Source organism: Vicugna pacos, chromosome 7, assembly GCF_048564905.1.
Source record: "Vicugna pacos chromosome 7, VicPac4, whole genome shotgun sequence".
Lineage (NCBI taxonomy): Eukaryota > Metazoa > Chordata > Mammalia > Artiodactyla > Camelidae > Vicugna > Vicugna pacos.
The window spans coordinates 46,992,215-47,014,095 of NC_132993.1; the positions used below are offsets into that span (position 1 = coordinate 46,992,215).

A 21,881-nucleotide genomic window follows, 5' to 3' on the forward strand; every position below is an offset into this window, starting at 1 on the left:
TCCCCAAACAATAATGTTTTTATGAAGAGAAAAAAGAGCTCACAGAGCTTAATGTATTCTCTGCTCTAGTTACATAATTTTTAATAAATGATGTTTTAAATGCTACTTCAAAATGAAATGACAATGAGATCTACTGTTATTTTCTTTTTGTCAAAAAAAGTTTAAAGATGTTGGCCATGTGGTAGATTTTGTGAATCTTTCTAAGAGGACTGGCACCTTTAGCCTCACAGCTTTCAGTAGATTTCTGCCTATTTTGTACCCAGGGTAGGTATATGCATATAGTAACAGAAACCTACCCAGTTATTCAGAGCTTAAAATTCTATCATCTTTAATCTTTTGTAGTATAGTGACAAACTTGAAAATAAGAAAAAAAAATTTCTTAGTGAATGGAAAAATTACTGTCAGAAAGCCGTGGCATTTTATTCCATAGCAGGTACGGAATGGCTCTTATAAATTCAGATTAAGGCTTATATGGACACACAGAAGGTTGCAAGAAATTACAGCTAAACAAAGAGGGAGGAGGTGGAAGAACTTCAGAGCCCAGCCACATGGGACAATTTACTACAAACATCACTGACAGTACTGACAGGATAGTACTATTGATCTTTGTAACTCTGGGCCGTAAAGAACCTATTAGATTATCATTTGTGTACTCTGTATCAAGCAGAGAAGTTCAAAACAAAATCTGGCATTTGAACTGATTAAATTATCTAGAGAAAGATACGTGGCGTACTGTGTTTCCATCCCTGCTGGATAACTGAAGGGCTACCTTAGGAGAAGCTGATTGTGTTACAGTGGAATAAACTTGAATATCCCTTTAGTCGATTCCTGTCTGCATTTTGTAGGCAGGGGAAGACACTTTTCTATGAGGAAGCCTATTGTGCTGTAGGAGTCCAGCTTTGGTAGAAAAATGGCCAAAGGACAGGAACAATAGGGAAGTAGAAGAACAATATATGAAAAATATTCAGCTCTGTTAGCAGTCAAGAAATCAAAATAAACTGAGAATCTATTTTTGATTTTAGTAAAACAGCAAATTTGTCAAAAGTAATGATGAGTGTTGGTGGGTGTAAGAATTGGAAAGCAATTTGGCAGTCTGTATCAGAAACTTTAAAATATTCATTCCCTTTGACCCAATAATTTCACTACTGGGAATCTATCTTAAGAAATTCATCTCTAAGAGCCAAAGATTTATGCACAAGGATGTTGACTTCAGCAATATATATTATGGCTGCTGTAATAATAGATCCCATTTATCAAACCCCTGTTATGTGCCAGGCCCCGTGCTAGTATTTAGCATGTATTTTGCTATCTAATTTATATGACCAAAAAAAAAAAAAAAAAAAAAAAGAAACCACTGAATGTTCAACAAGAGAGAAACGATTAAATGATAGTCTAATGGACTGTTATATAACCAATTACACATGACATATATAAATAATTTTGACAAATGGGTTAGTACTTGGAAGAAAATCAGCATATAAAACCACATAAGGAAATAATTACAAATATATCCATATATGTATCTATAATGATTTTAATGCATATGTAGGAATAATAATTGTGACTTTATGTGTGTGTGCAGACACACACATTTGCATAAAGATCAGGACAAAAATACACCCAATTTTTACCAATACTACTATCATGATTACTTTAGAGTGATGGGATTATGAGTGAATTTTACTTTCTTTCCTAAGCTGTTCTGTGTCCTAAAGAATGACTAAATATAAGAAAGAATCCAAGAGGGTACCACTTTATGAATAACGAGCTTTGATTATCTGGTGTCATTGAATAGCATTTGCAGAACTGAATTAAATCTACTTCACATTCTATTTACTTTTAAATCTTACTCTTTGGCAAGTTTCACTCTTTAGATGTACTGTAAATGCCTACTACTGTTCATGTGTTTCTAATTACTCTTTTTTTTTTTTTTTTGAATAAAGAAAAGCATGAACTCCAGCCAAATGACTTGGACATCTCCAAATCCCTTGATGCATCTGGTCGGATATTTGTCTACCGGAAAGACCTGGCTGACACTTTGGTAAGGACCTTTAGCCTTGTACGTGAAACACACAGACACAAATGTCAGACTGAGAACATATATTTGTATGTTTTAAAGTGAAAGTTAGAAAAATACGTCCAACTATTTCTTCCTGTCGCCAATAATACACTTGTCAAATAACACTACTTTTGCAAATCAAAGGCAGGCCCATCTTTAGGAATTCTAAACTCTTCCTAAGTCAGATCCTGCTTCTCTCTGAGCCCCTGCAACAAGGGATTTGAGAGATGTGACTCTTTTCCGCTGGAATCTTAGTTCCATTTCTTCTTTTTTTGGTGAGTATTTGGTTATTAGGCTGAGAAATGCCCCCTATGTGGGTGGATTTAAGGGGAAAGAGACTCTGTCCTTAGTTTCTGTGCATTGGGTGCACTTTGAGTGTGCCGTTTCCTTGAAGAAAGGGTGGATTATCAGCCTTCCTTGTGTAAAATGGGCTCATGATTGGGGGTGGGGGGCATCAGATGCCAATGAAGAATAATCCTGAGAAGAAATGTAGAACCCACACTGTATGTTATTTTCAGTCCTAAATTTAAGAATTTTTACATCTCACTAGATAATTTGTTGTTGATCCCCAAAACCTCAGTCCCGTGGTTGCTTTCTGAATGGTAGGGCCAGGCCTCAGATCCGTCACCCACAAAGAGCAGGCTTTACCAGACTGTGATTGTATCGTCCAGACTCGGGGTCCTGGTCTGTTCCATGGAGTCCTCACAGGGTGGGGTCTTTCCAGCTGGCTCCTGTGGTCTGTTATCACTGAGGAATCTGTATACCATGCATGTTAACCAAAACTGCTTATAATAAAAACATTTTATGTAAAGTTATCTACACGATAATCAAGCTACCATAAAAATATTAGTCACGATTATTTTCACAATTATGACCAGACGCGTATGTACTAATTCATAAGCAGTATCTCATTTAACGTTCCCACTCACCATGTGGCATTCAGAGAGGCTGAGTAACTAGTTCCCCACAGCCAAGTCAGGGAGAGGGTTAGGATTTCAGTCTGGTTACATTTGACTCTGGAGCTCCTGCACATTCCTTTCATCTGTACCTCGCCGGGGAGAAAAGGAGAGAGAAGCTGTTTGTCTTACGTGGGCCTTCCCAGCTCTCAGTGTCCTTCCCCAGGTCCCAGGACGTGGGTCTATACATGATGTAATTCCAGCAGTGAAAGGTGACAGACAGGGTGCTGCACAGCATCTTTGAGTAAATAATGAGAGTGATGTGACTGCACCCCTCCCCAGGGAGGAGGATCTGGTATGCGGTTGCTGTGGTTCCTGGTGATGGAGGGACCGCATTGTCTCCCCGCCTTCCCCGGGGCCACACAGACTTCTCGTGCATCTCCCTTGCATGCATTCCCGGAGCGCTCTTCTACCACGGTCCAGGGCCAGGCTCACAAGAGTGGAGGGCAGGCGAGCAGCAGTGTCTTAATGGGAGGAATAGGTGCTATGAAGTATGTCCGAAACGTTTCGAGTTGAGCCAGACGCCACCCTGTGCTCAAATGTTCCCCCCACCAGGTTGGCACACCCCCTAAAACTTCCCTGTTGGAATTATAGTTTAGGTATTTTATCTCCAAAAGATTTCAGTCAAAATGGAACATTATAAGGGAAGGGTAATGTGAGAAATCCCTCATATCCACTATACTTGTGCCTAAATTCATCTTGGAAATTAGGAGTCGTGGCCCTGTATGAAAAGAATAGAGACATAGACAGTGATTCTTGGAGAGGGTGATGGTCTGCCTTGAATAACTAGAGGACAGTGCCAGGGGCAGGGGCGCATTAAGGGAGAAAGTAGGAGGGGTAAAGAGCCATGTGAAAATATCCTTCACCTCCAAATCAGTAAGCGAAGGTTGGTGTTATGTCCCAACTCGGGGCTTTTTGAATGTCTGCGGTGCAGCGTGGGTCCATCTGGTCCCAGTCTAGCCAGACCAATCTCTGAGAAACCTGGGAGGCTTTCCCCCACCTCAGCGCCTCAGTGTTTGCACTGCATTCATTCTTTACAACCTTACTGAGCTCCATCCACCCTGTATCCCACTCTGGGGGCACAGGGACGGTTTACGCCTTGACCTACTCTGAAGAGAATCAAGTCTCTTGTGGAAAAGCTTGTGAAAATCTTGTCATTTTTTAAAATTAGGAAACCTTTTCATAAACACAAAAATTTGAAAATGTGGATAATTTATTTTTCTTCATTTTTATTTTTTGGATTTCAATACTGAATACTTAATTTTCACTTTTTTGTATATATATTTTTACTGAAGTATAGTTTACAATGTGTCAATTTCTGGTGCACAGTATAATGCTTCAGTCATACATGAGATTTGCAGATACTAACTAATATATATAAATAGATAAACAACAAGTTTGTACTGTATAGCACAGGGAACTACATTGAATCTCTTGTGGAAACTTACAGCAAATAATTTTTTTAGCACTTCAAGAAATAGAGGTTAATATTTAGAATCTACAGTATTCCCTTCATCCTGCTATGGCATTTATTTTTGCAGTCCCTTTCTCTTTCTTCCAAGCCAAGAACTGTTTTAACATCATAAACTATTCAAGTCCAACCCTTCAAATGGAAGAATTTATATCTTAATTAGAAAATATCAAATATTTTAAAAAGATGCCACATAATTTTTATTTTAAAGACATTTTTAATGGAGGTACTGGGAATTGAACCCAGGACCTCATGCATTCTAAGCACATGCTCTACCACTGAACTATTCCCACCCCTCCTGCAAATAATTTTTAATATATTTCACGGTGACAATAGATTTACATTTGTGGTAGCATTCAATAATTTTATGCCAGATTTTAAGGACATACTATTATTAGCAAACTCATAGCTATTTGTACAGGGAAAGTAATTGATACTTTAAAATAATCATCCACCATGGGGTATAAATGAAGTCACTATTATTTTTTATTTTCTATTTAAAAAAAATTTTTTTTTTGCTTTCCATGGGCATTTTAATAAAATTTGTAAATATGTGTCTGGGATGAGACTTGTTAAACATATTTTCTGTAAAAGCCATGTCTGTCCTTATTGAAGTGCACCGTGACATTTCTTTTGTTTGTTTTTATACTAACCCTGCTGACACATTAATTCTTACCAGAAGTCGCAGTGACTTCAGGGCTTTCGCTTTCATTATGCTGTCTGCCGGGGCAGTGTTTTATAATCAGATTTGTATGTGCACATATGTGTGTGTGTGTGTGTGTGTGTGTGTGCGCGCACGCGCGCGCACATGTGTATGTGTCGGGGGGAGGGGCGACTCAGTGAAGTATCATTGATCACATTCTACTGCTTCCAAGTCTGTTTCCTAAATTGGCTATAACTCACTGAAGGCGAACAAACCAGGGAAAATGGTTAAGTGCACTCAGACATGATTGCTTCTTTAAGTGGGCCTCTGGTGCCTTTCTGTGGCCAGCCAATTCAGTGCCAAACGTTTGGGAATTTACTGAGGACCCTTTTGCTTCTGTCTGTTTAGAACCCGTTTGCAGACAATGAGGAATCACAGCAAAGGTCGGTTAGGATTTTGGGAATGAACACCTGGGATCTGGCTCTGGAATTAATGAATTTTGACTGGAGCCTCTTCAATTCAATTCACGAGGTAAGTAAAGAATGGAACAATTAAATAAGCTAGTGCGATTTTAACTGTGAGTTCTTTTTGAAGAATATTTGTGCATGACTAGGTTTTAAAAAGATCCATCATCTAGGATACTGCAGCCCAGAAAGATATCGGGGGACTTTAAATGCATTGAAAGACTGACGCCAAACTAGGAAAATCAGAAGACATGATCATGCTTTATTTGCACCTAATACAATTGTATGTTTGTGTAATGTAGCATACATATGCTGTATTTTTTTTTGTTTGAAAACATTTGCATTTGTATATATTTATATGTAGATAAAGCTCTAATGGGGTTGAAGAAACATTGTACATTGCAGACCTTTGATAATGATATTTTAATTTTTTCCAGGACCTTTACAGTACTTATATGAATCACATTTTGTATATACTTACACATACATACCCATTCTTAAGAACATTCCATAAATTTAGACTATGCTGCAAGAGTTCAAGTACTTTCTTGAAAATTTTGAGGTATATTTCAAATTTTCATGTCCATCACCCTCTCCCCGAGGACAGCTTAAATACTTATAAAACAATGGGTGAGGTACAAAATGCTATTGACAGTTAATGAATCACCATGGCCGGTGGAAAGCCTCACAGGAATCAGGAGATGAGAAATGAGGTGCTTCTGTGCTACAGTATGCTGAGTTTGCTTTGCTGTGTCATGAAATATTTCATTATAAAAGGCCTTTCCTTCTGAAGAAGGAAATCACGCCCAACTTAGGGAATCCCAAGCTTCACTTTTATTTTGGAATGTCTTTTAAATGTCCTCATATTTTCTCCTCAGAAATATTCCAGCATGATGATCTACATTGGAGCAAGTAGTGAACTCATTCAAGCTAAATGACTTGTGACTTTGGAAATGTTAATAGAGCAGGATGTGTCCCTGCTTATGCAGTGGGAGAATGTCAGTTTCTCCTGTAAAACACACACCTGCACACACATAGCACCTCCTACCCATCCAGTTAGAAATAAATTTCTTCCATTGCTTTGCATATGGCCAGTCTATATCAATAGTTACTGGTCTAACTCAATTTTGTAAATTTTGTGTCTTGTCCTAATCGCACTCTCTTTTGGATTATGGTTTGACAGCATCTTCTATCAGTGGTTCTCAAAGAATGGGTACCCAGACCAGCATCAGCACACCTGAGGACTTGTTAGAAATGCAGATTTAGGCCAGCCCCCAGACCTACTGACTCAGAATACTTGGGGGTTGGGGCGCAGCAATCTGTGCATTAACAGGCCTTCATGTGATTCTGATTCACACTGAAATGTGAGGGTCTAATGTGCATCTTAACAAATGCTAGTGATACTCATTTTCATTTGAAGTTGCCTATATAATGAGTTTGGGAAGTTTGGATTTGACTTAACTTTATGACTTAAACTTTAGAATGCCTTAGATTTTCATGAAATACATCATTCTTACATTCTAAAAAATTTCACTTATATAAGTTCACTATGTGAACATTATTCAACAGGGCATTTCTAAAGTCAAGATAAATTGTCTTGAATTTAATATATTGCTGTTTGCTATATTCTCATAACATATCATGGTATGAGAGTGACTACCTGCCATAGCTCTTAAAAATGGACTGAATTTTGAATCAACTTTACTTTGTGCTATAAAAATAAATGCTGGCATAAATATACTTTCTTTCAGCAAGAGCTGATCTACTTCACATTCAGCAGACAAGGAGGTGGGGAGCACACAATGAACCTCAGCTTTCTGCTGCAGAGATGCAATGAAGTCCAGCTCTGGGTGGCCACGGAGATTCTGCTCTGCAGCCAGCTGGGCAAGCGAGTGCAGCTGGTGAAAAAATTCATCAAAATTGCCGCTCAGTGAGTTTCTAGTGGTAAAAAATGCAGTTCCTCTCCTCTCCTGAGACTTTTTTTCTTGCAATAATAAGAAGGGTTGGGATGCAAAAGTATAATATTGAGTTAAGTGACCAAGTGATTGAAAAGGTCTGTTTTTGAATATTTCTGTCTTTGCCTTTGAAGCATGTATATCTTAAAGTAAATGTCAAAATACCAGACTGAAGCTGAAGCACTCTGCTCTTTGCTATAGACAAAAGCAGGCAGTGCACATGTGATGGGGCCATCATGCAAGTAAATTACAAAGTGGCCAGGTGAGCTACAGTAGGTTAGGGAAATGGGGGAAGTAGTAGCGAATGAGAATCATTGAAAATCAGATGCGTTCCAAGATTCTGCTCTTGGCTCGTTCATGCCCAGAGTATGAACTTTGCAAACTCCTTAGCAGGCTCTGCACCATCTGGTCTCCCTGACCTCTGAGCCTCACCCCACGCTGCAGTCACTCTAAATGGCTGTCCCTTTCCCTTGCACACCGTTACCGAAGCCTGGACGTGTGTTGTTGGCTCTGCCTAGAATGGCCACTTCCACCCAGCAAATTGTTGTGATTTTTCAAGACCAATATTGCTTCCTTCTTGAAATCATCCCTGACTTTCAAATGCAAGGTCAACTACTCCCTACCACAACCACCCCCCACCACGGTGCACACATGGTTTTTGCCCTTTTTTAAAACTTCTTCATTATATTGATTAAACTTACCTTTTAATACAGGATTCTTGCATTGGGCTGTGTTAGCTTCCAGAGGATGGGGACCATTTCTAATCAATCACAGTGCCTGGGGTGCCTGGTACTGAACTTGGTAAATAGCAGTGACTCAATAAATGCTGGTAGAATGATATTTTAGTAATTTCCCGGGAGCATCTCTTAAAATGCCAAATTAACATCCTAAGACTACTCTTGGGACAGCTTCCCAACAGAACCAAAGTATTTTCCAGTTCCTTTTACCTCCTAGTCTTCTCATTTTTTTCCTCCTTTACTTGTCAAAGTAGTTTTTATATCAAACAGTTTTGAGTACATGTCAGTGTAATATATTCAGGAAATATGTGTTGATCACTCATTATATATGCACATCCATGCAGGATATTGTGGGGAAATTACAGTAAGCCTACACTCAAAGCCCTGCTTTCCAGGACTTTACTGTCTGCTGGGAGGATACTTTCTATAACTCAAATGGTTAATTTGCAAAATAGAGGGGAAGGGTGCCCTATTATGAGATGAAATTCTGTTGGGGACTTCAGAGGAAGGGAAGCTTTATGCCAAAGATGTGGGAAAGATAGATTAGAACAACATTTGGAACAGAGTAGCATCTGAAGCTACATTTGAATTCTGGGTAAGAATTCAAGAGAGCACACTCTCCATGGAGGTCATACTCACCAGAGAAAAGACGTAGAAGAGCGCATTGGAGGCAGAGAGAGTGTGGTCAGAGAAACGAACCTTATCCAGTTTGGCCAGAGTGGAAGCTATTTGTAAGGAAGCCGTGAGACACTGATATAGAAAGGAAGGTGGGACCAGATTGGAAAGGATGTTGACTTTCAGATTGAAGAGTTTGGACTGAATTTAGACGACACTAGGGATTCTTTGGAAGTTTTTGCGCAGGAGTTGGATATGATTTGAGTTGTCCCTCAGGAAGGTTGATCTGAAAGTAGCACAGAGACTGAACTGTAGGCAAGGAGACCCCAGAAGCAGAATATTTGGTTTACTTGGGTGAGAGATAATGGAAGTACCTGACCTGCTGTTCGATGTGACTGGGAATGGAAGGAGAGATGGATTACAGATAAGCCTGAATCTTGGTTGCTTTTATGGTGAATGCCGCTGCTGCTTTTTTTTTTTTTTTAATTTGGCCATCACATTCTACAATAGCCTATGAAACTCCTTAAAGTGAAGCTCTTTTGGGTCAAAAGGTTTCTTATAAATGCCAGTTACTTGGTGAAATGTGACATTAATACCCCATCGAGTAAAATGATACCACATAGCTTAGTTCCCAGTATAAGATTGTGTCTATCCTCAGGGAAATGAAATACGTATATTCATTCCTTCTCCATATGGCCCTATGCTCTTCAATTATTTGCTATACTGCTCTCTATCCCTAGCCTGTAGAAGAGAGTGCCAACAGAAACAGAAAGTTAAATTCTTCACAATCACAGTAGTAGGAATGGCCGAGGGAGAACAGTAATTTCTGTGATCGTGAAGTGTCTTCCCTGCCTACGGCATCCTATTTGCATATTCATGTTTCCTTCCTCCTCACCAATCCCATCCCCCTCCTCTGTGGATTGAGTGGACTTCATTTATTCACACAAAGGAGTGTTCGCTAAACTGGAATGTTTTAGTGTCGGACAGTCTGTTCTTCTGATGGAATGAATGAGGCTTGGTAAAGGAGGGCCCCAGACGGGGATGGTAGTCCATATTTGTACTGTATCAACTTGTCTTATAGGGGGAGGATATAGCTCAAGTGGTAGAGTGCATGTTTAGCACACATGAGATCCTGGGTTCAATCCCCAGTACCTCCTTTAAGAGTAAATAAATAAGCCTAATTACCTTCTCCTACCAAAAAAAATTCTTGTCTTATGGAGAAATCGTGTCTATATTAATTTCTTTTTTCTTCTTACAGATTCAGGTGTTCTTCTTACAGATTCATATTTTAAATACGACAAAAAAGAGATCTGAACCAGGAAAACTGTTTATAGGGAGCTGAAAGATAAGAGGATGAGAATTATATCTAAGATTTCATATAGTTAAATGATGCCGAATACAAAGAGGAATTTTTAACTTTTTTATAATGAATAATAATAAAACTATTTCCCTAAAAAGGTCTTGTTTTTAGCTCCAACAAATGCTGTCTGAAGGGCTTGCTGTACACTAGGCATTTGAATGATGAGAAACAACAGAACCATCAGGGCTTCCATCATGCAGTAAGGTGGGAGTGAGAGCGAGCTTCTAGGTGAGACAGGGGTGGAGCAGTTCTCACTGATCACAAAAACCTTGACAGAGGAGCCTGGCACTTCAAATCATCCCATCAAGAGATGGAGCTGACTGAAGTCTGTTCTGGCTGGGGTGAACTTTCCAGGTTATGATGAGACAGGAAGATGGAGTGAGGGAAGTGATGGCAGAAGGAAAGAAGAGTTGCAGTATTGACGCCTTTAGGCACCAGTGTTTCTGAGAAATAGGTGGATTTCTAAATCATAGACTAGGAAGAGTCTTGTTTGTTTATTCGTGGAATATACCAAGTGGGGTCTACTCAGGAGAAAGTTGGCAGAAACCAGATGAAGGAGCCAGTTAGGCTAAGTTTCAGGTCCTCTTGCCTACCAGGGAACTGGAGGCAGAGTCTAAAACTGGAAGGAAGACTAGTCTGTGAGACAGACAGACTGGGGCCCATGGAGACTCAGCGGTGGGGGCCCTGAGGACTGTGTTCACCCAGATGCTTTGGACAGTAGGGATGGAGGCAACAGTGCCTTTCCAGGTTCCCCTATTAATGGGTATAGAATTTCCAAAATGCTCCCAGGTGTGACCCCCACCCCCCCACTGCCTTGATGCCCAGGCACAGCTGCCCTGGGAGTGTGCAGGCCGGGAGCAGGCTGCTCAGGCAGGACCGGCCCGGGCACCACCAGCTCTATGTATTACCACTTTAAGAGCCCAAACCAGTTTCCTGGTTCTGACTGGAAATCTAGCTTAATTTTAAAAAACTATAAATACAGTAAATAGTTTTATACACAAAGATATTTATTGTCTCAATCTGTATTTAATTGAAAATAATTTAAATGTCAGCCATAAGGGAAAAGAAAACAAATTATGAAATATGTTTTTGATAAGTGTTATATAGCCATTAATGATGACAGTGAAGAATCCATAATAAGTAACACGTTATGTAACTGAAAAAGCAGGAGGCAGAGTTATATATACACTATTCCCAAATTCTATTTAAGACATTGATGGAGTTGTTATGGAAGAGATGACATCCCACACTGGGTACCCAAGTAATTTTTATGCACCCAACTTACTGCTAAGCACTTTCGTATTTTTTCATATTTAATTATAAAGTTAGCATAATTTTGCAGGCTTAGAAACTTGCCTCCAAGAAGTTGTCTCCTTTTTTAAATTTTTAAAAATTATTTTTATATAATTTTTAAAGGTTACTTTTCATTTACAGTTATTACAAAATATTGGTTATATTCCCCTTGCTGTCTAATAACATCCTTGAGCCTGTCTTACACCTAATAGTGTGTGCCTCCCAATTCCCCATCCCTGTATCTCCCCCAGCCCATAACCACTAGTTTGTTCTCTATATATTTGTGAATCTGAAAGAAATTGTTTTCTAGTACATCCTAGATTGAGGAGTGTCTGGGATGCACAGGCTGTTTCAGCTGACTGGAAGCCCAGCCTCCCTCTGCTGTATCAAGCCCCTCCGCTGGCTTTGAAAATCAGTAGAGTTTTGACTCATTAAGTTGAAAGGCACGATTGACGTTGTGTAGAGCAGATAACCTGACACAGTAAATGGAGCTCAACATGGTCTTATTTTGCATTTTATTTCCTTAAATGAGAAATGTGGGAGAGTATCTCCATAATATATGCCATACTTTATTTATTGTTTTGTTTTTTGTTTTCTTTGGAGGGGGGGTAATTAGGTTTATTTACTTATTTGTTTGTCTTTTAATGGAGGTACTGGGGATTGAACCCAGGACCTTGTGCGTGCTAAGCACACACTCTGCCACTGAGCTGTATCCTCCCTCTATGCCATACTTTAAATATATACATAACATAGTAGCTATTTTGTTGAAAGCAAAGAAAATACACCTAAATGTAATGAGAGGGGGAGCTTAGACCTGTGAGCTGAGAGAGACTTTGTCAAAAAAGAAAGGCAGATCCGGATTACAGACAGGACCAGAGAGCTGTTATTTTTTTTTTTATGAAATGAGGGTAGGGGATACATAAACTTCTGAGAGTTTTCAGTTGAAATTGTAAATGCATCGAAAATAGGTTTTTTAAAAGGAGGAATCTTGTGAGTGTCCAGAGAATATCAAGAGCACAGATCTTTTCCTGAAGGTCTGGAGTTGCTGAAGCATTTGGGATCAGTTGTGTTGAGGGAGTAAATAACACCCGTCCCACAGGTCAAGGGTACAGAGGTCATCGAGCAGAGTTCAGCCCTGCCCTAGACGTTGAATTCTGTGGCCTAGGAGAGTCTTTGCAGCTTTATCTTTTGGGATCATCTGGTGAAAGGATGTGGCCTCAAAGTGCCTTCTGCTTTCTTTTTTCCCGTAGCTGCAAAGCACAGAGAAACCTGAATTCTTTCTTCGCTATTGTGATGGGTCTCAACACTGCTTCCGTCAGCCGGCTGTCCCAGACCTGGGAGGTGAGCCTTGGGGGTCCATACAGAGGGTGGGATCGGGGGACAGATGAAACGCAATGGGAAATGTTCCACCTAAAAAGCCTTTATTTAAAATAAATTGATTTAAATGGTTTAAACGAAATAAGTACTACTAGAGAAAAAAGAGTTAAAAATTAATGTCTCAAGTCAGTAGGGACTATTCTGAGCAAATGTTCTTTAAAATTGTTCTATAGATATGAAAGAAACAAAAATTATAAAATGCTCCCCAGCTAGAATTAGTTCCTGGCTTTACTCCCTTCAGGGCTTAGTTACAGTTCCACTGGTCCTTTCAGAAGCTCACCTGTGTGTCCAGAAAGCAGATTTGCTGAGAAGCTGATGAATGGTGAGCTCCTGGCTCTCTCCCTCGCAGGGCGCCTGGCAGTGTATTCATGTGGATGAAGTGTATCTTTGTAAAGCTTGCAAAAATGAAGTAATTTTGTATTCTTTTTCTTAGAAAGCTGCCCGCACAATGTGGTAGGTGGCAGGCTTCCCCAGTCCTGGCTCTGCCTGTCCCTGTAGGGTGATGGAGGCTGTGGGCTCATGCAGAGAGGCCGCTCAAGTCAACGCACTTTCCGAAATGTGGACTCTGAGGGTATACGTGGGGAGAGCTGAAACTGGGGTGTCCCTGAATTAAGCCAGAAAGAGATGCAGGGCCCTCTGCCTCCCCCATGGCCCCATCACCTTTTTTTTGGACTTGGGGTTCTCTCTCCCTCCATTCCCTCCTGACTGCCTGCCTTGTTCCTGGTACCGGTTCCCCCCTCATCCTTACTCTAACCATCAAGGCCTCTCCTCAGTCCTTCAGACTCAGCTCCCAGCACGGCCTGCCCCATACCTTTCCTGGTTCCCAGTTCACACTCCCGCAGGAGAGATGCTGACAGGCCCACCACCGTTTTTCTCACATTAGATCTCAGTGTGGGTCTCTGGGCAACTTCTGGGTTCACTTTCTTTGTGTCAGGGGCCATACTCTGATGGAATGCCCCATGGTGACCGGAGCGTCAGGGTCAGTGCTCCTTAAAGGGATTCAAGAGAAAAGACTCGAAAGGCCCGCAGCTCTGGTTAAGCAGACGCGACGCGCATGCACTTCGAGAGATTAAACGAGGTGGACAAGAAATGCGGCTATTGATCAGAGCAGGAGGAAGACAGACGGCTAACAAGGGTCAGGGAGGAGAGTGGAATTTTAAATTAAACCCGGAGAGAAGCTTTGATTAGCAGGCATGTAGAAGAGAACAATTCAATTCAATTCAAACAGCGTGCCTTTCGTGTGCCCACTGACTGCCTGCTCTGTGCAGGGCACTGCACCAGCGCTGTGGCAGACGGAAAATGGGCCAGATTAGGACACAGCGTGCTGTGATGAAGGAGGTCCGTTCGGACCACAGCAGAGCAGTGGAGGGATCGTTCTGTCTGAGGGCAGCTGAGCCTGCAGCCGGGCCTTGGAGGTGGAGCTGGAGTTGGAGTTGCTGGGAGCCCTGGGGGTGGGCATCCCTGGCAGAGGTGACCTCAGTATTTCCAGCCCTGGCAAGTGATCACACTACCCTAAATATTGCCTAATAGGCAATACAGGAAAAAAAGTAGGTCTGAGGAACTAGAACAGAGGGCAGCAAACATTTTGAGTAAGGGGCCAGTTTCTGAATGTGTTTAGGCCGTGCAGGTCATCTGGTCTCTGCTGCAGTGACCCAGCTCTGCCAGTGCAGTGCACGAGCAGCCACGTGGTTACTCTGTAAATGATGAGCATGCTAGTGTTCCGATAAAACTTTATTTATAAAAGCAAACAGATTTGGCCCGTGGCCAACCCCTGGAGTAGATCAGCTTGTCCTTAGATATGTTGAGTTTGAGGTGCCACTGGGACATTCGTGTGGAATTTCCAGCAGACTAAGATGTGCAGCTCAGAAGGACCACTGGAATCAGTTGCAGCCATTCACATTTTATCTTTTCTCATTTGATTTGTCTTCCATTTATTAATCCATGTGTGCTGGTGTGTGTAACAGTAGTTTCCAAACATATCCAACAACCTGTTTGCTGTGATAAACTGAGTCCAGATTGAACATTATCAAATAGGAAAGTCTATTTCTAAAGTTTAAAAGTCTGATTATTGTGGGGTTTACCTCATTATTTTGATTTGTTTTGGAGATGGAAAATCCCACACATCTTTGAGAACGTTGTCACTAGTGTTAATAGCTGGAATTTGTTGAGCACCAGCCCTGCTTCTTATGAGTCGTCTCCACATCTATCGGAGAACTTGGAGACTCGAACTAAACAAACAGCCAGAAAGGGGCAGAGTCAGAATTCAAATTCAGACTGACTCCTAAGGCATCCAGCTTCTCACTTAACCACATTAAAAGCAGGCTGGAAAATTCCAGGCCCTTCTTCCATAGGCCTGAATTTTCATTAGGGAGGATGGCATATGTTTCTGTCCTCGGTCGTTCTTCATCCAGCTGTGGGCGTGGTTGATCCGTACAGTTCAGTGATTCTACCCGTTGAAGTACAGGTATCATCACTTAAGGTTTTCATGGTGCTTCGCTATTCAGCCCTCTGCTGTGAAGCATAATTATATCATGTGTACAAAAAATACCAGCCAACATGATTATTTCCCACTCAGCAAGACTGTTTAAGAAGATGGGAGCATTTGTCAAAAGGTAAGCTATGGAACTGAAATCCAGGTTTTTATTAAAACCTCCCTAGCGTGTGGAATGTCTAACCAGCTAGATTCCCGAGTCGTGTGGCTGTTCTTTATTTTACGCTGTCTTTAGCAACATTCCCAAGGAGCGTCACATTAAGGAATGATGAAAATTGCATAATAAGAAGCAGTCAGGGTAGAACAAAGTGACAGAGGTATTTAGGTTCAGAAATGTGATGTATGTAAACAGAGCTTAACAAACATTCCCCTTAGTGCCTCTCAAAATAACTGACTTCTTTGCCCTTTTCTATTCGTTTGTTTTTAGAAAATCCCTGGAAAGTTTAAGAAGCTTTTCTCTGAACTTGAAAGTTTAACAGTAAGTAGTTGAGCCACAGTGAACTTATTCTTCAAATTGATTGCTAGTGTCGAATTTCTTTCTGGATGTCAGTGGTCGGTATCCGCCCTCTCCCATGCTGGTAGCTTAGCCTAGTTCACGTGTGTGTGAAAATGTAGCTTTGCTTTTTATGGTGTGAAGCAAGCTGATAGTTAATGCTTCTTCCTCTCTGTGGAAAAAGATAGTGAGAATGGTCCTTTTGGTCTGATTTTCAGAAGGCAGATTTTTAAGCATAATCCATTTCAAAGCCTCGAATTTAATCAGCATAAATTCGGTGTGCCTTTCTCCTGCATTATTCTTTTCGACTTTTTCCCTTTTTACCATTTCTTAGGTTTAGATATAAAATGTACAGTTTTCTTTTTGGAACACAATAAAACTGTTCTCTTGTTTCCTCTATGTTATCTGTGCATTATGAAGGCAGTTTTTCGTTGCAGCATGCCTAACAAAAGACTTTGGGGTTACCTCATGATGGAAATTATGGAGAGGAAACTGCTTAAAGAACCTATTTGAGGGAAAATAATAGGGCAATCAAAAGGTGTCTCTCCTTTGCAGTCATTTCCCATTATTGTCAACCAATAACTTGACTTTCATTCATTGCCTAGGTTTCCTGCCTTAATTTAGCGAGTTTATTCTCCTAGGAAACCTTTATCTACTTTGTTCTTAGGAAGGACCACGCTATATCTAAATCATGTTCAAATTGTATAGCAAAAGTGGATTTAGAATTGTTTCTATATAGCACATTGATTTTTTTCTTTCTCTTTGTCATCTGCTTGATTCGGCAGGATCCTTCCCTGAATCACAAAGCCTACCGAGATGCATTTAAAAAGATGAAGCCTCCCAAAATCCCTTTCATGCCCTTATTGCTTAAAGGTAATGATTTTCTATCTTTTATGCTGTGTAACTCCATCTTCCAGAAACATATCGCTCTAACTATAGAGGGCGAATAAAGGACTCTGAGTTTATTTCTTTAAAGTAATTTTGACATTCAGACCTAACTGTGTTGGCTTGTAATTGTTTTTCAAATGCTCAGTTATCTCTGAGATACCTAAAATGCTTCACTGCACTTGAGCAGACTTCAGAGCTTCTTCACTCAACTCACAAAACTTGGCCCTGGACACTTTTGTGTTTTTCTTTTATTCTCCTTCTAAGCGTTGTCTTATTTCCTTTGAGACTACAGTCCACTTAATTCAACCAGGAGTAAGGCTGGCATTAAGAACCCAACCAGTGACCAGTCATGTTGTCCGTTTGCAACCTAAATTTCAGAGATCCAGCCCATGGCTTGCTGCTGTGTGAGAAATACCCGGGTCAACACAAGTAATACACTGTATGAAAACTCCTGGTAGAGAATGTGCTTTCTTCTTTCAAGAATCTGGTTGAGAAAGTGTGTGACTGAACCAAGTTAGTCCACTGACTTCTGGACAGCACCAGATAACTCATCATGAAACATGTTAGTTAAGTTTACTAATGAGAGCTCAGTGGGCTCATTCAAACCAAAGGGACTGATTAGAGGGAAGTTCTTTGTAATCTGGCCCATGCTCCTGCTGTTTGGTATATATCCTACCTGTGTGCTTTCCGTAGAAAAGGGATTTGGTCATCTTTCTTGGCCATATTTTGATTCTTATCAAGGGAATTTTATTGCCTCTGCCCTTCAGAGCCTTGTAAATTCTGTTGGATCAGACCCCAGTGCCTACACCCATAAAGGTGATTCTGGAAATGAATTACCTAGAAATTGGATTGCTATTTGGCCTGGACATCCTCCTCCCCACCCGCCCCGCATCACCAGCCCCCTGGCAATAAAGCTGATGTTCCCTTTTCTGCTTCTCTGAAGAACAACCAGACCTTGAAAAATTATTGAGTTGCTCTGCATCCCTGCAGCTGCTTAGTTAACCTTCATCTTGTATAAAGCAAGAATTTCTGTGAAGCAATAATATATTAGGACAGTTGAGAGGCACACAGAATGCTTCATTCAGGCTCAAAAGATTCTGCTAAATGTAAATGGATGAAATAAGGAGAGATTGTAAAACTTAAACGTTCATTTTATTCTTCATATTTATTTCTGAGATAAGTTTATTCAGGCTTTTGATCTTTATTTAAAATAAAATACCAACTGGAGAGTGGAGGTGGTGGCACGTGGGAAGTAACAGAATTATTTAGACACAAATAGGCAAAATAGGAAACGAAGACAGGTCTAGGAAAGGAATTGATTTTAGAAGACAAATTTTTGAAACAATAAATGTTTTTCAGGTATTGAGAAAATAGTCAACAGTGTCGCTTTAAAACTTAATTAGATGTGAGCCGAGCTTTCTGCTATATGTTAGTGGGTTTTCCCCTAAAATATTTAATGTGGTCAGGTGTCTCACACTTAAACATCTTAGCTTGGATGCAGTTTTCTGCTCTACTGAGCTTATCTACACCTCTTTGTTAGCAGCAAAACAAAATTTCTCTTTTTTCTACTGAAGATACCTTCTCTCATTCACACTAAAAGTAAACATTTTTTCTTTTCTTTTTAAATTAGCACTCGAGTTTAAACAAGCACTTATTTTTCCTTTATCTTAATTTTTGTCATTATAAAAATAAACATTAGTACTCTGTTGCATTTAAAGCCACCGTTTTTGTCTGAAATAATTTCCACAGGAAAAAAGGAAATGTAAAATTTTAAATGTGTATATATCACATCCGAGATAAGACATTTTGAAGAACATAAGCGACATTAATTCTTAGCTCTTGTTAGCTACAAAATTATTTTAAAATTCGCAGTAAACCGCATTAGAGCAACTAACTTTTTAATGAAAACTCTTCCCACATCTCTGTTTGTGCCTCCTACTTTGGATTGCTTTTGGTTAGAGAAAAAGACCAAATTGAACTCTGTGAGTTTTAAGAAAGATTGTGGCTCCCCTGTTTCACTTTTTTTGAGATGGTCAATTCCCAACAGCATGCAGATTATCAAGTAATCACGTAACCTCAAAATGCTTCCAGCCATCAGCTTTTCTGTTTCCCGGTGAATTTCTTACCTTTTGATTTACTTCCCCCTCAACTGTGGAATCCAGTCAGAAATTAGTGAATGGGAAACCCTTCATAAGTGTTGGCAAAAGGAACCAGCTGAGCTCAAGTTCAAAAGTATCGTGTGGTGTTTTTGGAGATGGTATTCCTTCCAATAGAGTAAATAATCAGCAGGCAGGTCTGAGGATAAACCTGAGGCTGTGTCTGTATCTCAGAGTGGAGATTACTATTGCAGGTTTAGGGGGGTGTCAAGGCACTTGTATGTTTCTTCCCTCTCTTTCATTTACCATCTCTTCAGATGGCATCATTTCTATTATACGAAGTGTTAGGAGCATGTTCAGGTGTCTCCAGATAGAAGGGTCTGGCAGGTACTCATTTCCAGAACCCTGATCCCGGTGGGTATCCTGAACTGCTCCACAGCCCCCGACTTAAGTTCTGAGTTCCCAGTTTCTGAGCTCAGCTGCCTATTGGTTCATCTCTCTCACGCCTTCCTCATCACACACCTGCCATTCATCTGCATCAAAACCTTCAGCCATTGAGATCTCCTTCTGGGCAGCAGCCCCTTCCAGCCTCTCTTCCCTCCCCACCTGGCCAGATGCATCTTCCCTGCCTTATCCTCATGCCAGCATCAGCCTAACAGCCCCCACCCTCAATAGAGCCACCATCCTCATCTGCTGACTTCGACAAGCCCTTGAGAGTTGAGGTTAAGCAAGACCACCCAGGCAGAGGAGAGGGAAGAGATAAAAGGGGCGACAGACAAAGGAAATACTTTAAAAGTTGCAGAGGCACCCCACATCCCATGAATTCAGCAGGTTGACTGTAACAGGTTGTAAGAGACGTCCAAGTCCTTCCAGGTACCAGAGAGGCACGGTGGTGAGAGCAAGCAGGCTACCCGGGCTTGGATCCTGGCCCTGAGTCTTAGAGCTGTGGTCCTAGGTCAGCTGTGCTCATTCTTTGGACCATAGTTTCTTCACATGCTTTCCTGCTAGGGACCTTACAGTCTGTAGTTGAGGATTAAATGAATTAATGCCATGTTTGACACTGTTAGTAATTATAAACTGTATTAATGTCATCATTCATGTAATCCACAACCTCTGGGAGTGAGGAGAGACTAGGCTTATGGGTGGTGTTTAATGTGGGTAGAGTGCACACAGTGCTTTACTTGCTGTACAAAAAAAAAAAAAAACCTGTGTTGGCTACTCTTTCTAAATATTGGGTTTCAGAGTGAGAGCTTGCAATTCTATTCTGAAAGCAACACCATGGAAGATAATAAAATAATAAGAGTTTGTCAGATGACTGCATAATTCCAAATTGTTTTCCTGCTAGGACACCAGTTTAAAAAAAGAAAGGGGGTAAAAAAGGAAAAAAGCTTAGGAAGAGGTTGCTGTCCAGCCAGGCTGCAAGTTCCGTTGAAAGGATGCCTTGAGAAGAGGGTTGTACCAGTGTCTTGTGTAACTATGTAACTGGTGTCGCCCCCCGGTGGGAAGTCAAAGCTCAGCTGCTGGATGTGTTGGAGGCAGCTTTCCCAAGCACCTAGCTCGTAATTGCCCCATAGGGAGCAGCAGAATCAAAGTCTTGATTAAATGCAAATGCTCTCCCTTTCTATTTATAGGAATATTAAGCTGTTCATTTCCCTCTTTTATACTGTTATTTTAACAAGATTTTTGAAAATTATTTTCATTTGGCTTGCCCTCCGTATCTGATGTAACCTGATTATTTGCACGTTCTTTACATTGTAGTGCATTTCTTACTTTGATTCCTGTCTGTGAGGATTCCCTCATGCTCAGTCCTTGACCCTCTGATTTGTGGTTTTATGTCATCCTCTTCCAGAGCTTCAGCTGCCGTCATTATTGAAAGTAATTCCCAAATCCCTATCACTCCTGTGATTTTTAAAACCAAAAGGAGGTTTTTATTTGTATATCTTCTGTCACTTCAGATGCAGTGAGGCTCAAATCAAATGTAACATTCCCTTCCTCTGAAAATGTACCTTCATCCTCCTTTCCTTTATGTGGTTTCCATTGGTGATGCTTGCTTCCAGTGGTTGAATGGGCCCAGAAACCTTGCCATTTTCAAACCTGCTCTTCTCCTCACTCCCTTCGAATACCCAGTCAGGCCCTTGCTTTGAGAACCAAAAGTCTAAATTTAAACATCTAAATCTAAACCTTAATGTCTTAAGTAAAGCAAGTCCCATAAACTTTGCCAGGGATTGTTAAAAAGCAAACATGTAAATATTAAAATCCTGTTTGTTTCCGGGTATTCAGTCCTTTTCTGCTCAGTGTTCTGGCCTAAATACATAATGAACCAGTCAAGTTATAGGATAGTGGTAGCTTATATTAAGTGGGTTGAAGTCAGAGTCTTCATTGTTGAGTGCAAGACAGATACTTGGTGGGAATGTTACAGTGTTTTCTCCCCACACACGTAACTTATGCTCTCTCATATCAAATACTATACAGATTCAGTTTCAAGCTGCCTTGTCAAATGCATGAAATAATGTTTAAGAAAAATTTGTAAGCTACATTGCATGTTCACCTCTTCAGCCCTGAGTCATGATCCATTCCTAATGGTATATATATCTTTTTGCTTTTGATTTTCAGATGTAACATTTATTCATGAAGGAAATAAAACGTTTTTGGATAATCTTGTCAATTTTGAAAAACTGGTATGTAAACTTCACTACTTCTCCTTTTTCCCACTGTAAGGGAAATTGTGCTTTTCTTGCTCCAAGAAACAAATGGCTTAAGCACTTTTCTCAATTAAATGGCGGGGTTGGGGGTGTGACTTATTTGCTGCAGGTTGTGAATTGTCAATAAAATGCACTCCAATTAAAAATAAGTGTACTGGAGAGGTTTTGAGAGCCAAATGTGAAAGTCTGCTTTTTGTTTTTGAACAAAATTCATTAGATTAACGTTAGTGGCTGAGTGTATTTGAACAAGGATTCAAAATGTAAGGGTCCTGTTGGCAGGA

At 40.5% G+C, this 21,881-nt stretch overlaps 1 protein-coding gene across 5 annotated transcripts in view; it reads left to right on the forward strand.

Annotated features, from left to right (window-relative positions):
- The window catches only part of RAPGEF5 (Rap guanine nucleotide exchange factor 5), a 269,897-nt gene that overhangs the window by 236,207 nt on the left and 11,809 nt on the right, over window positions 1–21,881 (forward strand). For all 5 annotated transcript variants that reach the window (XM_072964867.1, XM_072964864.1, XM_072964865.1 and 2 more), the window contains 7 exons: window positions 1,944–2,041; window positions 5,538–5,660; window positions 7,345–7,523; window positions 12,804–12,894; window positions 15,849–15,899; window positions 16,700–16,787; window positions 21,512–21,576. In XM_072964867.1, the coding sequence (XP_072820968.1) occupies window positions 1,944–2,041; window positions 5,538–5,660; window positions 7,345–7,523; window positions 12,804–12,894; window positions 15,849–15,899; window positions 16,700–16,787; window positions 21,512–21,576 (695 nt within the window). The remainder of the gene's footprint in view (window positions 1–1,943; window positions 2,042–5,537; window positions 5,661–7,344; window positions 7,524–12,803; window positions 12,895–15,848; window positions 15,900–16,699; window positions 16,788–21,511; window positions 21,577–21,881) is intronic.